Source organism: Saimiri boliviensis, chromosome 2, assembly GCF_048565385.1.
Source record: "Saimiri boliviensis isolate mSaiBol1 chromosome 2, mSaiBol1.pri, whole genome shotgun sequence".
Lineage (NCBI taxonomy): Eukaryota > Metazoa > Chordata > Mammalia > Primates > Cebidae > Saimiri > Saimiri boliviensis.
In genome coordinates this window covers 229215874-229229834 of record NC_133450.1, presented here as the reverse complement: position 1 = coordinate 229229834, position 13961 = coordinate 229215874, and the positions used below count along the sequence as shown (strand labels likewise).

The window sequence follows — 13961 nt, the reverse complement described above, 5'->3', positions numbered from 1 at the left end:
ACTACCAGAATTATGGGTAGATCAGCTAGGAAACTTGTTTCTATGACTGATCACTTACTCTCACTACCTTCAGCTAATGACTACTGCAGGCATCTGCAGTGCCCATATCTAAAAATACGCACGTATAGCTGGGTGCCGTGGTGTGCACCTGTAGTCCCAAGTAGTCAGAAGGCTAAGGCAGGAGGATGGCTTGAGCCCAGGAGTTTGAGGCTGCAGTGAGCTATGATCATGCTCTGAATAGCCAGTGCACTCCAGCCCGGGCAACATTACAAGACCCTGTCTTTAAACAAAACCAAAACCAAAAACAGACATATATACATATAGAATAAAGAGAACACCATGCTTCTGGAAATTCTATACATTTTTAAAAACATAATCATGATGTCATTTTTAGTCTCTCTTTAGGAGTATGTTATTTATTGTAAGACATCATTTTTATTAAATACACTGTAGTACAAGAGACTTTCCATGTCAGGTTGAGAGAAGCTGGTCACATGATTTACAAACAAAACTTATTTTTTTTTTAAACACTGTATTCAGGTGTCACTTTGAAATCAGCCAAGATGCAGTGGGTCTTAGTAAAGCAATGGACTTCAAAACAGATTGCAAAACAAGAACTGGTAAGTATCAGCACAGAGACATCACATTAAAAGGAAGATAAGCCAAATGAAAAGGAGAGTTCCAAATACCAGGTCACAATTGAAGGGGAAATATACCTGCAGAGAGATATTGAAATGTGTGTGTATACAGCCTGGATATATACAAACATCTCTCCAGATACAGAAGCAAGTGCAGAATGTCCACATCTCCAGGCAGATTTGTAAGTCATAGGTAATGATCAAAGAACGCAGGGAGCAATAGTTCACCATAATTTGGTCATTTATCAAGGGATTACATATTTAAAATCCACATTTAATTCAAAGACCTTGTATTTAAAACATTTCCAGCTGTTTTATACATTTTTAAGCAATAGTAAGATATACAAGCTGCAAGATATAGGCCTTTACATTTCATTTTGTCTAATTTTTTTTCCTGTTCAAACACATGGCTACTAGCAGCTTTTATGATGCTTGCTCCAGTACATTGAACGTTCAGCTAACCTCCACTCAGGATCATTTTCATTAATTCATAGACTAAAGAAACAAAATAAACATGGACCTGGCCTCCAACGCATAGACTAAAAAATGACATCCCCATCTTTCTCATTTCGTCTCCTGAGACGTATGTTAAGATGGCAAAATAGTTGCTTGGCGGTGGTTGTGAAATTCACAGTGTTTTGCCAACAACACATATAAAGATATATATAATTTTTTTGCTTTGCTTTGTGTTTGTGATGAGTGGAGTAAAAGTATATAAATAAATAAATAAATACATAAATAAATAAGGTCAAAGGAAAAGAAGGGGGGGAATGCAAAAACTAAGGATACTCAAGAACCTTTGACTTGAGCAGCAGTGATTCATTCCAGCTCTGACAACAAGAAAATGCCCCTTCCTGCACTGTCGTTTCTAACTATAAATGCCTCCCACCCCTCATTCTTTAGAATAACGTTTGAAATTTGTGTACAAGCTATCACAACCTCAGAGGTTCCACATTCCAATTATGCATCATAAAAAGTCAGCTGTAACTGCTAACTTAGACATTTGGAGAGTTGGGTCACCAGCCATTCCTCTCACGGGATTTCCTGTAACAGTGATATATGGCCAAACCGAAGGTCAACATTGAAAATAAAAGTCCTGAAACAGGGGAGGAAAAAGAAAAAGGGGAAGCAACGGAATTGAGGGTATGTGCGTATATATGCCGTCATTTATTTAGTCAGATACAACAATGTTATTGGTATTACAGGCTGTCCAGTTTGGGAAAAGGAAGATTCAAAGAAAGTCCACTCTTGACCAGGTAATCCTGCTTTGAAAAGGACAGCATTCTATACTGCCAGTTGGTGCGTTCACTTTCGGATGTGGGAATTTCTAAGAGTTGCTCATCTCGCTGTGGGGTCTTGGACCATTCGCCATTGGCCTTCAAGACATGGGGCTGCCAACATTCCAATTTATATTTGGAATGCTTGAACTCTGAACTCAAGTGTAAAGGGGTCACAGTGGGACAAAGACAAGGTGAGCATAATACGAACGTGCAGAAAGATGAAAAGAAAGTAATATTCCTTTCCTGGACCTTTACAAAAAGTGATCTCTTTCAGTCCGTATCTTCCTTTGCAAGGAGCCAGAGAAAGCACTCAACATAGTGGGATGGCTTTTATTCAGTTGTTTTGGGAAGCACATTATCTTAAATATGTCTTCCACCCATGCAGTACTGCACAGAGTTGAAAAGTGTGATATAGTCTTACCCACGTGGAGAATGGAAGCACTAACAGCAACATGACATTAAACAGTTTTGGTTATTTAGCATATTTTAAGCAAATTATTCACACCGTACCCTACTTATAATTACCTCTATTATCGTGTGCCAATAAATTTATACATAAATACACAAACACACTATGTATGTGCATTTGTATATGTATAAATCAAGTATTTATAACACATATATAAATACATGAAAATATCACAGGTAGCACTGATGTGAGCACATGTATAATATGAATTCTGATATAATCTTTCACAGCATAGTTCAAAGTGTTTTCTAAATAAGCCTGATTATGACATTGGTTCAGTGTACAAGGGTTTAGCTGAAGCTAAGAGCATGATTATATATCATAATATCTCAGCTGCTTGTCATCTCCTGTATTTCCTTTTGTTCTTCTAACTTCATATACTGTTTTGTGAATGTGTTAGCACGTTTTCTTTCCTGAACTACTTGTTTGTATATTAGAGTCTCTAGTGGACAGAACCATGAAGTTCAGAGTGAGAGTACTTGGATTCAGTCCCAGTGGTGCTGGAAGCTAGGCTGGAGACCTCTAGTGTGCCTCTGAGTGTCTCTGAGTCTTAATGTTCTCACCTATAAAAAATAGGAATAATTTGCTAATACACATGGAAAGTGCTTGGAAAACTATTAAGTGACTTCAAAATAGAAATGATTGTCAGACTGGGTTTGGGCTAGTGAATAGGTTTGTCACTGTTACTGCTGCAGTTTTTCACAAATTTGCTGGAAGGTCATATTTGGTGATCATTACATTTTAGGATGAGGATGCTTCTCTTCTAAAAACAAACCATAAAAAAGAAGGTAGCGGAGGAACAGCAATGAATATTTTCAGATATTCTGTGGCTCCTTCAGATACTTTAAAAGCAATCTGATATTCTTTCAATAGGAGACGTCTCTGAAATCAGCACACACTCTTAAGACAACAGAGATAGTAATAATAATAATAATTATCGGCAATATAAATAACTATAAAACTTTGCACTTGCATAGAACCTTTCATTTCAAGACCTTTAGGGACTTGTCAGAAGGTATAAGTGGAATTTTATTTTATTTTTTGCTTTTTTCTTTCAGAGAAAAAAAGACAAAACTGGAATGGAATGCTCCCAAAGTCTCATTTGCCTTAAAGAAATCTTTGCTCTGAAACTGCACAGCCCTCCTTGAATTTGATCCCTTAAGTTATTACCTACTTTGCTCTCTTAAAATAAAATAAATAACTTGTAGCTTCTCCCCTGAGAGCAGCTGGCCAGACATGCAGAGTGACAAACCTGGGTTGGTTTTCAGGTCATTGCTGATGGAATCTAGAAAAGGTTTTGTACAAATCTGCCCCTTCCTTACTGCTTCAGAATTCTACAGTGTTTTAACAGTACCATGGGTCCTTAATATGATACATACGTGCACGTATATATCATGGAGATATGGCTTTCATTATGTTATTATGTGTATTCTGGAGAGTTTTTTTTTTCACCAACAAATAGAACAAACAACCCAACTCTCATCTCTCATAGGCCAGCATATAACTTGAATGGATGTAAGGTTCATCTTGTCAACTCCCTCGCTTCACTGCAGATGCTACTGGATTTCCTTTTGTCCTCTGTTAATTTATACTTCTGAATTTTTGAGAATTGGCTTTCAAAGCCTTTAGTGAAAAACAAGGTGTTCCAGTAATTAACAGGCGCAAGCAAAACCTAAAACAGAGCTATCGCACCTTCAGAAACAAATATGAAATAACGTGACCTAAGATGAATGAAAATCACTCCCTTTCAATCTGGCTCATGTTATAAAGATGTCAAGTTTAGCAAAATTTCCCTCACAGAGGGTAGCAAGTTTTCTTGAGGAACAGAAATATTTTTCTTTCTTGGTATATCTGACCATTCAAACAATTGTAAATTTCTATGTAAATTTACACCCTCTTTTTGCAAAACCAATGACTGTGCCCAGAAGCACACTTCCGATGCTTGGTCTGGGCACAGCCTCCCATTGGCATGCTGTGCCAAATTTTGTATTTTACCTTTTTTAATGGAGTGAAGGAAATAAAAACAGCATACTGACAATGGAGTACACTTGGAATGAAACCACTCTCCCAACCAGAGCCCAGAGCAAGGGACTTGACCTGTGTACACCAAACGTGAGTGCATGTGATGCCCTCAGGGTGAGGTTTCCTTTCCCTTAGGGATTGATTCTGCCCTTCCCACAGTCCCGCGGGTTCAACGTGGATGAGGATTTCCAGGCTTCAGGGTCCATATTCGTTAAAACCCATCACCACTGTACAATGCAGAGACATTGATACTCAGCTAATAAACTCCATTAGCTTCCCCTAATCGTATAAGTTGTACCTTTTATGGATCTGCTCTGCCTATCAGGGGAACGACGTCTGGAGCGGTAGTGTCTGTACACAAGGTATTAATCGACGAAGACCATGCACAATTTTGCTTGCACAGTTAAAAGGACGGGTGGGCATGGAAGTTAGGGGTCGGAGGGAAGTGAGATCTAAAAAGTTCATTATAAGAGAAACTTGCCTCCAAATTTATAGCTTGTCTTATCGTTTCCAAGTTCTTGGCTTTCCCACCTGACCCTGAAATGATCTCTGGATGTGAATCCACCTCTTTTCAACCAGAGTTGACAAAGGGTCTGTGGATAACACTTGAGAAAACCAGTGCTATCATCACAACTACAAAGGCAAAACTGTGTCCGAGCACACTATGCGCCATCTTGTGTCTCACGGAAGCCATCTTTGCTCTCTCCTGCACGTTGGTATTTCTGGTGATGGGAAAAGAATCATCCATGGCACAGAGGTCAGTAGTCTTTTTACTCCTCAGAGAGGTTCTCAGGGGAAGGTGCGGAATACATTCTCCCCAGCTGACAGTTTCTGGGTATTTCCTAAGCAGGGACTGATACCAGCTGATCCCAGTGGCTGTCTTGGTTCCTCCCATACTGCAGTTCATAATAAATCTTCTTTCTCTCTGGTTTTAATCTCCCATAGATAAAGGCTTCACAGATTGAACACAAGTTTCTTTTTTATACACAGGCTTAAGCCATCCAAAAACAATAAGAACAGTAATAATAATAAATAAATAGAAGTGAATCCATAGAAACTCTCGATGTCTGTACAGCAGAAGTGACAAAGTTTAAGTCAAATATTTGTTTTCCCTTTTTTCATCCACATCAAAGGCAGGAATACAACAAGGCATTGTTAGTTGTGGTGGGCAAACTGGAGTGTCTGCTGATAGAACAAATTACGTTTGTTAAGGCCTTTGTCTATGCAGAGTTAATAGTAATGCAGAAGCCAGATTGATCAAAAAGAAAGGGTAAGAATCATGAAGCAGGGAAGACCAAAAAAACAAACAAACAAAAAAACCAAACAAACAAAGTAAAAGAAACAAACCAAGGGAGATGGAAAGAGAGAAAGAGATAATGCCAAAAAGAAGTCGATACTGTGTCTACGGATGAAGAAGTACACACTGCTTCCCTCGAGAGCTTCTCGGAGTCTTTGATGTTAGTACTTGTCAGAATGAAGGAGAGCAGCTTGGTGGCCTCCAGTGGCAGTTAAAAGATGTTCATCCTCTCGGCCCGTCTGAGGAGTACGTTGGGAAGGATCGGTCTCGGGGAAAGGGCCCTAGCCTAGAATGTCCAGGTAGACAGGAGATGCCTTGGCCAAGTTCTGAAGGAGGGTATGGATGCCCTTGATGTTCTTCCTCATGTGGGGCTCTCGCTGCCAGCACCCCAGCATCAGCTCATACACCTCCTGGGGACACGTGCGGGGTCGCTGCAGGACTCGGCCCTGAGTGATGCACTCTATCACCTGGACGGAGATCAAAGATAAGATGAGACAGGAGGAAAAGCAATGCACATCAAAGAAACGTCAGTGCAAAAAGGAGCAGAAGAGGGGGCTTTTACAAAAGAAGCCCAATCTTGGTTTAGTTTTCTCAGCAGGAAGACAGCAATTATGATAGGTTAGTTTATATTGTGTTTAATTTCACTGGCTTATATCCATTTTTCCAAGCCACTCTGATTTCACAAAACTGGTGGAAAAATAATTTATATGGAATGCTCCCAAACCTCACACTGGAACTCCCACGTGCTGTAGTTTTTATTGGTCTGAGATGGAACCTGAGTCACTTGTGTGTTAGGACATTGACTAACAGGAAACCTCTCAGGGTACTGGATAAAGGAACCCGATTAAAAAGACAGACATGGATCTGAAAATGATGTGGGGTACCTGACCAGGAAGCTGTGCCTAAGACATAAACATATTTGCAAAAGAGTAAGAATAGGAAAAACAAAATGCCTGAGTTTTTCACTAGAAATTAATGTTCTGGTGAAATATTCAAAAGAGAAAGAACCTTGAAATTTCACTGGAGCAATACGAAACTCCCTGGACTCTACGAGCTCTGGAATGCTACGTCTGCTATTAATTTATCAGATGAGCTGCGTAAAGTAACTCCTTAGTCCCATCACCAGAGGAGCAAGGACATATCAGCAAGCACTGTGCTTTGCCTTCTGAGAGTGACTATACTTTGACCATGAAATTTAGAAACGTAGCAGGCTACTTGGGAATTGCTGCCGTCAACAAAACGCCCCATAAGATCATGTCCTAATATGGCCTTCCAACCCAAAACAAGGCCCCGGCCGATGGATGCCGATCTCAGCCCCCTGGAGGGTCTTGGCCAGGCCCATTGCACACCTCATTGTTTGACAGCTGGTACCAGGGCTGTTTGCCGTAGGTGAAGATCTCCCACAACACAACCCCCAGGCTCCAGACATCACTTTCCGTCGTGAATTTCCTGTACATGATGCTCTCTGGAGGCATCCAGCGAATGGGCAGCATCGTGTGGCCACCGACCTGGAGAGAAAGGGATCAACAGAGGGCATCAGTCACCCTGAAACCAGCTGTGGAAGGGAGCTGCTGGGGGACATTGTTTGCTTTCCTTATTTGCACTTTATAGTTTAATTGTTTATAAACATAAGGGATATAGGATTGCTTCATAATCTCAAGCAACAGAGATAGAGGGCAAAAAGTGATCAAAATCATTTTAAAAATTATTATTTGCAATTCTTTCTCTCAAAACCAGATAGGAGCAGGGATGATGATTAGGTAGATGACTACCTTGGATAAATAAAACTACACACACACACACACACACACACACACACACACACACTCACTTTCTGCTAGGAAGATGACTCAATCTTCCAAGTAACAAGATCACTTTGACCAGGAGAACAAGGAGGGGCTCTGCATCCAAAATGACCAACCAGTGACTCTACTTCCTCAGCAAGGCCAGAGCCTCCTTCTGCTGTAAGGTCTCGTGTAAGTCAGCATGATGCTGATTCAAACCCCTCCACCGTCACTCAGCGGTGGGCAGGTCAAGCATATTATTCTCATTCTACAGACAAGGCAATGAGGTTCAAATTGCTTAGACACAAAAACTCAGGTCTTCGGATTCTAAGCTCAGGACTTTCCTCTATTACAGGGCACTGCTCCTTAGATTATTTACCACAATCAATAAGTACATTTAAATACATTTAAAAAACGTATTTAAATGAAATTTAAATACATTTTAATGAAAACACTGAGACTGGAGCATTGATGGCAATAGCATCAGTACAGGCAAATAAAACTCTCTTTGACAAAGTAAACTTGTATATGATTTCCCACTTCATGGAGGAAAGTTAGGAATCTCTTTTCCAGGTTTGTCAGGGATGCCTGATTTCAAACCCACGAACTGATTTCTGCACAGTAGTCCAATGGCTGGTAGGTTCCACTTTTCATCCTGGTAATCCCCCAGCACCACCAGGCTACATGGCATGCCTACCACCTGAGAGCGGGTGGGCTTATCCTACAGCAGAATATTAGACCTCTCGTAACAATTCTGGGTCCCAAGTTTAGAGAGTCATGGTACAGGGTTTCTGCTCAATTCTAATTCTCAATATCCAGTTAGTATTTATTAAAGGAAGAAAATAAACTAACGGTGCCTGAAAAATGTTTCTCCACCCCAGAGGGCAAGGAGCTGAAGTGTCAGAGATGTCGAAGATGCTTGGTGACTCCCAGTGAGGTTCTTAGCACCAAAGAAAGTACAAGAGTACAAAAGGGGGAGGGTGTTTCGTTTCATTCTTCTCTGTATGATGCATCCAAATTTGACAGAGATAAAAACTGCTGGCTCAGGTGACCCATTTTACTATTCAGCTTTTAATAAACAAAAAACTCACAGAGGCTAAGTTGGCTTCCATTGGCATTAGATTTCCTCACTCTTCCTTCAGCAGGTCATCAGGGTTCAATGGACAGAGACTTCTCTTGTGGCCTTACCTGATGTCTAAAGGTGATGGCAACAGTCACTCTCAGGGTTGATACTGAACCTACAATCAGTGTGGCTCAGACACTGACCAACCAGAAAGGGTGTGGGTGGTGAATATGGGTGCAGCTATCTCAGCACATTTCTGGCTTGGTGAATATCTGCCCGGGTCGTAACTCTGTGATCCCCAAGTGCCCAGGACTTTGGGAGAGGGAATCCGCTGATATACGCAGTCGACCTGACGTTTCCAGATGCTTCAGAGGCCTTGCGGTATGAGGGCAGAATGATCCCATCAGGTCTGGGCAGCCCACATGGCAGTGCCAGGGAGAGGACTGCTTTGGGCCATGCAGGGATGCTGCTGCCACCTTGCAGAGCTGGGCAAACGACTCTTCTGTTTATATGCCAGAAAAGGCTGGGCACTTGGGCACACACATTTTCAAAGATTGTTAACCCCTAGAATAAAGCATTTCCAGTCTCCTTGTCATTCTCTGAAACCATAATTGGAATGTACCACATAGTTTAGAAAATGTCTATACACGGCCAGTGTCATTTAATTGCCTGAGCACACCATAAAGAAATCAGGACTCAGGGTGGCACCTCTAGCCTACAGATGAAATTGCTCCCAGCAATTATGGGACCAAGCTTGCCTGGGGTGACTTCCAGCAAGTCATGCAGATAGGATGGAGCTGAACACATTGTAACAGACCATTTTCATCCACACAGCAAGCATTTTCCAGGGACCTCTTAAGATGCATAACATTGCTCTGCAATGCAGGTTAGAGAACCAGTATCTATAACAGGTTCTCTATCTTGCATTGGTAATGGCCAAGAAAAACCTCTTGTTTCCTCTAAAGAAGAGAGAGGGGAAAAAAGATTCACATTTTGATTTACATGTTTTCTCATCTAATCATTTATTTTCTGCTTGCTGTCTTTTTGTGACAGATTTTTTCACTTTAATTCTTTCAAGAATCCCTTCTGGGAGTTCACGCATGCTGTTATAAATAATGCTTTCCTTGTTCGGATGTCAAACGGGTGAGTGGTGGGACAATATAATAAAGTTCAGACAGGGTTCACAAGTTTTCTAAGCCCATTTAGTACATTTCTGAATATTTCTTTTGCAACCCTTTCTCAGAATTTTGGAGCATGTCACAAAAATAGACCCTTCTCCCAAAAAAGTCACTGTTGTCACAAATTACTGTCACATTCTAGTCACAGTCACTTGATGGTTTGGGGACCACACAAACGACACACTGTGTAGCAACAAACACAATGAGACATTTGTTTTGTATCATACTACTTGGCAACTTGCTCTCATGCCCTTGCTTAAATATTTGTGAGATGGAATGTGATCCTAAGAATGACACTGGGAGTCAGAATTCCTGCTCTCGATGACCTGAGATACTGTGGGGCCGCAGGGGCTCTCCCATGATTAAGTGGAATCGGGTCTCATGGTCTTCACTAAACTCACCAGCTTGACCTGGTGCAAGATGAGAAACCCAGTTAGCTGGAGAGTTAACTGGGTTTAGTTGACTTGGACTTGCAACTTTTATTTTCTTCAACCCAAGAGACTGGAATTCTAGTTCTTGTGCTGCTGTTAACCAGCTTGAGCAAGTACCCTCAGATCTGGCTTCTGTCTTTATTGGTAACATTTCAAGGATAAGGGCAGCTCTTGGTTACTTTCAGCACAAAAATGCCGTGGTTCTGGAATCACCTGCCACCTCGGTGCCACCATAATCATCCCCAACACTAGTCTTCACCATTTACAAAGAATTTCTATTCCAGTATCTCACTTGAACTCAATAGTTACACTCTAGAGCAGACATCGACTTGCCTAGATAGTGCAGGTAATACCCCTGAAAGTCAGTGAGTTTAAGTAGTTTACCTAAAGCCACACAGCAAACCTCTCCCCATTAGACATTCTGTATTCATTCGGATGGGCTGCTCTGCTTTCTCCAGTCTCCACACACACCCTGCATTCAGCCAGCAAGCTTAGGTGGCTTCCCACCATGGCCAAGTTACTCATGACTCTTAGAAAGCTTGATCTTCTTCCCTTTCTCCCTACTTCTCAAAGGTCTCCGAAAGGCAAGCTCAAGTCCCACCACTTCAAGAAAAGACTCTCCCTCCCTGATGCAGCTCAGGGATGGTTCTAGTGCCCTTAGTGTGGCTCTGGGAACACAAAAGGAACTCCTTTCTTTGCCTAACATGTCACATGCCTCCAGAGGGACAAACATGAACCAGCTCTGTCTGGTGGGGGATGCGGCACAGGCTGGTACACACACCATGTCTTCCGTGGGTTCCTTGTGAGTGCTGTTATTTGGGGGAGGAATTTTACATGTGTTCTTTGAAAGAGATCAGTCTTCACCACCTTTCTGTTTATTCTCCAGTCATTTTCATAAACGCTCGATAGAACCAAGCATTAGATCAGATGGATGGAAACAGTCTCACCGGTTTGACGCTACAAATAAGAAATTCAGAACTTCTCAAAATGCAGCCAAATCTACTGTGGTTCACAAGGAGTATAAGGGCTGTCTAAGTTGTATAAGAAACCCCTTGTCTTGGTCTGCCACCTGTACAGTAGACGGGGAGTGTCCCTGTTGCAGACCTGGAACTATTACGTCTGGGAGTGGAGTCTAGGAAGACTTCATTATGGATAATAGAAGTGGGTATTTTTCTAAAGACAGTTACTAGTATCACAGCTCTTCTGAGACTGGAAAAAATTAAGAGAGACTAAAGAAGGAAGTTAAACTACGAAAAAAAAAACCAACTTTACAAAACCAGATGACCATCAGAGCTGCAAATCGCAACTTGGTTAAACCAGCAACGTTAATCAGAACAATGTCTGAGGCAGCAGTCAAAAAGAAATTCCGTTATGCCTAAAATGAATCAAGTTGAAAAAAAAAATGGATTCTTTTTTAAAAAATATATCAAGAAAATAACTGTTCTTTTAACCTTAATATTGATTTCTATGACACCTCATAATTTTGATAGTGATATACAGAGAAAGAGCTGGTTGAAAACAAAAATAACAACTGTGTTCTAGTTAAAATACCCAGGCCTAAACATTCTTTAAATCTACCTGTTTGAAAGGTATTTCAAGACGATAAATCCTGAAGAAAATACTAAAAGGCCCTTGGTGTAAACGTCCTGCATTAGAAATCAACGATTTTACCATATTTAAATCAGAATGGACATATCTAATCAGTTTGACTACAAAATTTCTTTCTTACTCAATAAATTCAAAGTACACACTCTGGTCATTAGGTTGTCAATCGTGAAAAATTTCAGTTGTTTGTGACTTAATGAACAATTGATTTTTTGAAATTGGAAAACTGGAATTTAGGAAAATGAAGGAACTTGCTGAGCAAGTGCAAACATGAATTGGCGACCAAATGGTATTGCAGACAGCTCTCTATCCATCCACTCTTCATGCTGACAGGCTAGGTTCTTTCCCATGACTTGCTGTTTGTTACCCTTGGTAGAAGTTAATGAGGAATGCACCGCTCATTTCCCAGGTGTACTGGGAGACGAGAGAGGAGGTGACAGGAGTCTAGGTCAAGACCATCTCTCCAAAGGCTTGGCATTCTGCATTTTAGCTCAAGTCTGACATGGACTCAGCTGCAGGGATGGGAAGGGCTCTCTGTCTTAGTCTGCCTGGGCTGCCACAGCAAAGTTCCACAGACCAACATAAATTTGTTTTTTTACAGGGTTTCTTATAAAATGCATTTATCATCCATGTGTCCTCATCTGTTTCCCTTCTCTTCTCCTGCTGTATTCATTCTTCTCCGTTCTGCCCCTCCCTGTCCATTCCTACTTCCCTATGTATCTCCTCTCAAATCTCACTTGTCCAGTCCCAGTTCAAATGCCAATGTTGCATTTAGTACTTTCTCATTTGTCTCTTACTTTCCCGGGTGATCATACCCCACCAAAACTCCATCTCCCTCTGCCATCTCCCTTCTGTGCTTCTCAGAGGCATATTGGTAGATAGGAGCCTTTCTACAGATCCAAAGTAAATGCCTCTCTGGTTTTGAAGCTGCTAGTGATTTAGAGGTGAGTAATGCCAATCTGGGACCTTCTAAACTCAACTAGCAAAGACCAATGATGCCTGGGAGGCCACTTTCAGCTTGCGGTATTTACTCAGTGAGTGAGTGATAACTTATTTGGAAGCCAAACATTCTAGTCCCTTAGAAACTTGTGGGCCAAAGGGCAAGCCCCATTAAGAGATGATTAGTTGTCAGAGGCTTTTGGCTGCATTAAATATTGAAGGGACTCCTAGACCTCCTCATCACACCCTATGCTCCATTGCTTTGTTTCAGCAGTTTTTCCTGATGTGTTCCTTAAAAATTCATGAAAGCTGTAAACTTTAAGGAATAGCTAGACCTTATTTATTTATTACATGTTGCATCTGTAATAGGAGCTTAAAAGCAGGAGAAAGAAATAATGTGGGCCGGGTGCAGTGACTCACGCCTGTAATCCCAGCACTTTGGGAGGCCAAGGTGGGCTGATCACGAGGTCAGGAATTCGAGACCAGCCTGACCAACGTGGTGAAACCCCTACTCTACTAAAAATACAAAAATAAGCTGGGCATGGTGCTGCACACCTGTAGTCCCAGAGGAGGTTGAGGCAAGAGAAACCCTGAACCCTTGAGGTGCAGGTTGCAGTAAGCCAAGATCAGACCACTGCACTCCAGCTGGATGACAGAGCAAGACTCCATCTTAAGAAAAAGGAAAAAAGAAACAATGTCCACAAAATCTTCCCCTTGGAGAAGAACCTGGAGCCATTGTGCTCGGACAATGGCCACATCCAGGAAGATGAGAACTCTCCTATTACAAAGAGTCACAAGGGGCTTCTGGGTGCATGGCTACTGAATCACGGGATACTTTGTGGGTAGAAACTGAGGCGTTTCTGCCTCATCTCTCACCCCTGAATGAACACAGCTCAGGGCAGGTCAGGAGGAGTGCTGGTACTAGGTTCATCTCCCTCTTTTGTGCACTGGAAATTGATTACTGCCATTCCTGGAACTGCTGTTACTTGCAGCCTAGAACATCTTTCAATCTGGTCACAGACATCAGGTAATGACTTAGTAACTTCAAGGCTAAGTATTTTTACTTAGTCAAAGAGAAGAGATGCTAGGCTTTAATGCTAATAATATTTTGTCAAATACTTTTTACATCATTAAATATTGGTCCTTCCGAAATAAGGCAAACTATCATCTGTTTTGAAGGGACAGATCACAGGGCTATTATGGCTATTTCCTGACACCTGGATTCTAGATAAGGCAAATTGATACAAAATTTCCA

At 41.5% G+C, this 13961-nt stretch overlaps 1 protein-coding gene across 6 annotated transcripts in view; it reads right to left on the bottom strand.

The window, feature by feature from the left end:
- Nucleotides 1–387: 387 nt before the first annotated feature.
- NTRK2 (neurotrophic receptor tyrosine kinase 2) overlaps nucleotides 388–13961 on the bottom strand; it is a 352403-nt gene continuing 338829 nt past the window's right edge. For all 6 annotated transcript variants that reach the window (XM_003941128.4, XM_003941127.4, XM_074395485.1 and 3 more), the window contains 2 exons: nucleotides 7056–7214; nucleotides 388–6173 (listed from right to left, as the gene is read on the bottom strand). In XM_003941128.4, the coding sequence (XP_003941177.1) occupies nucleotides 5988–6173; nucleotides 7056–7214 (345 nt within the window). In that variant the 3' untranslated portion in view covers nucleotides 388–5987. The remainder of the gene's footprint in view (nucleotides 6174–7055; nucleotides 7215–13961) is intronic.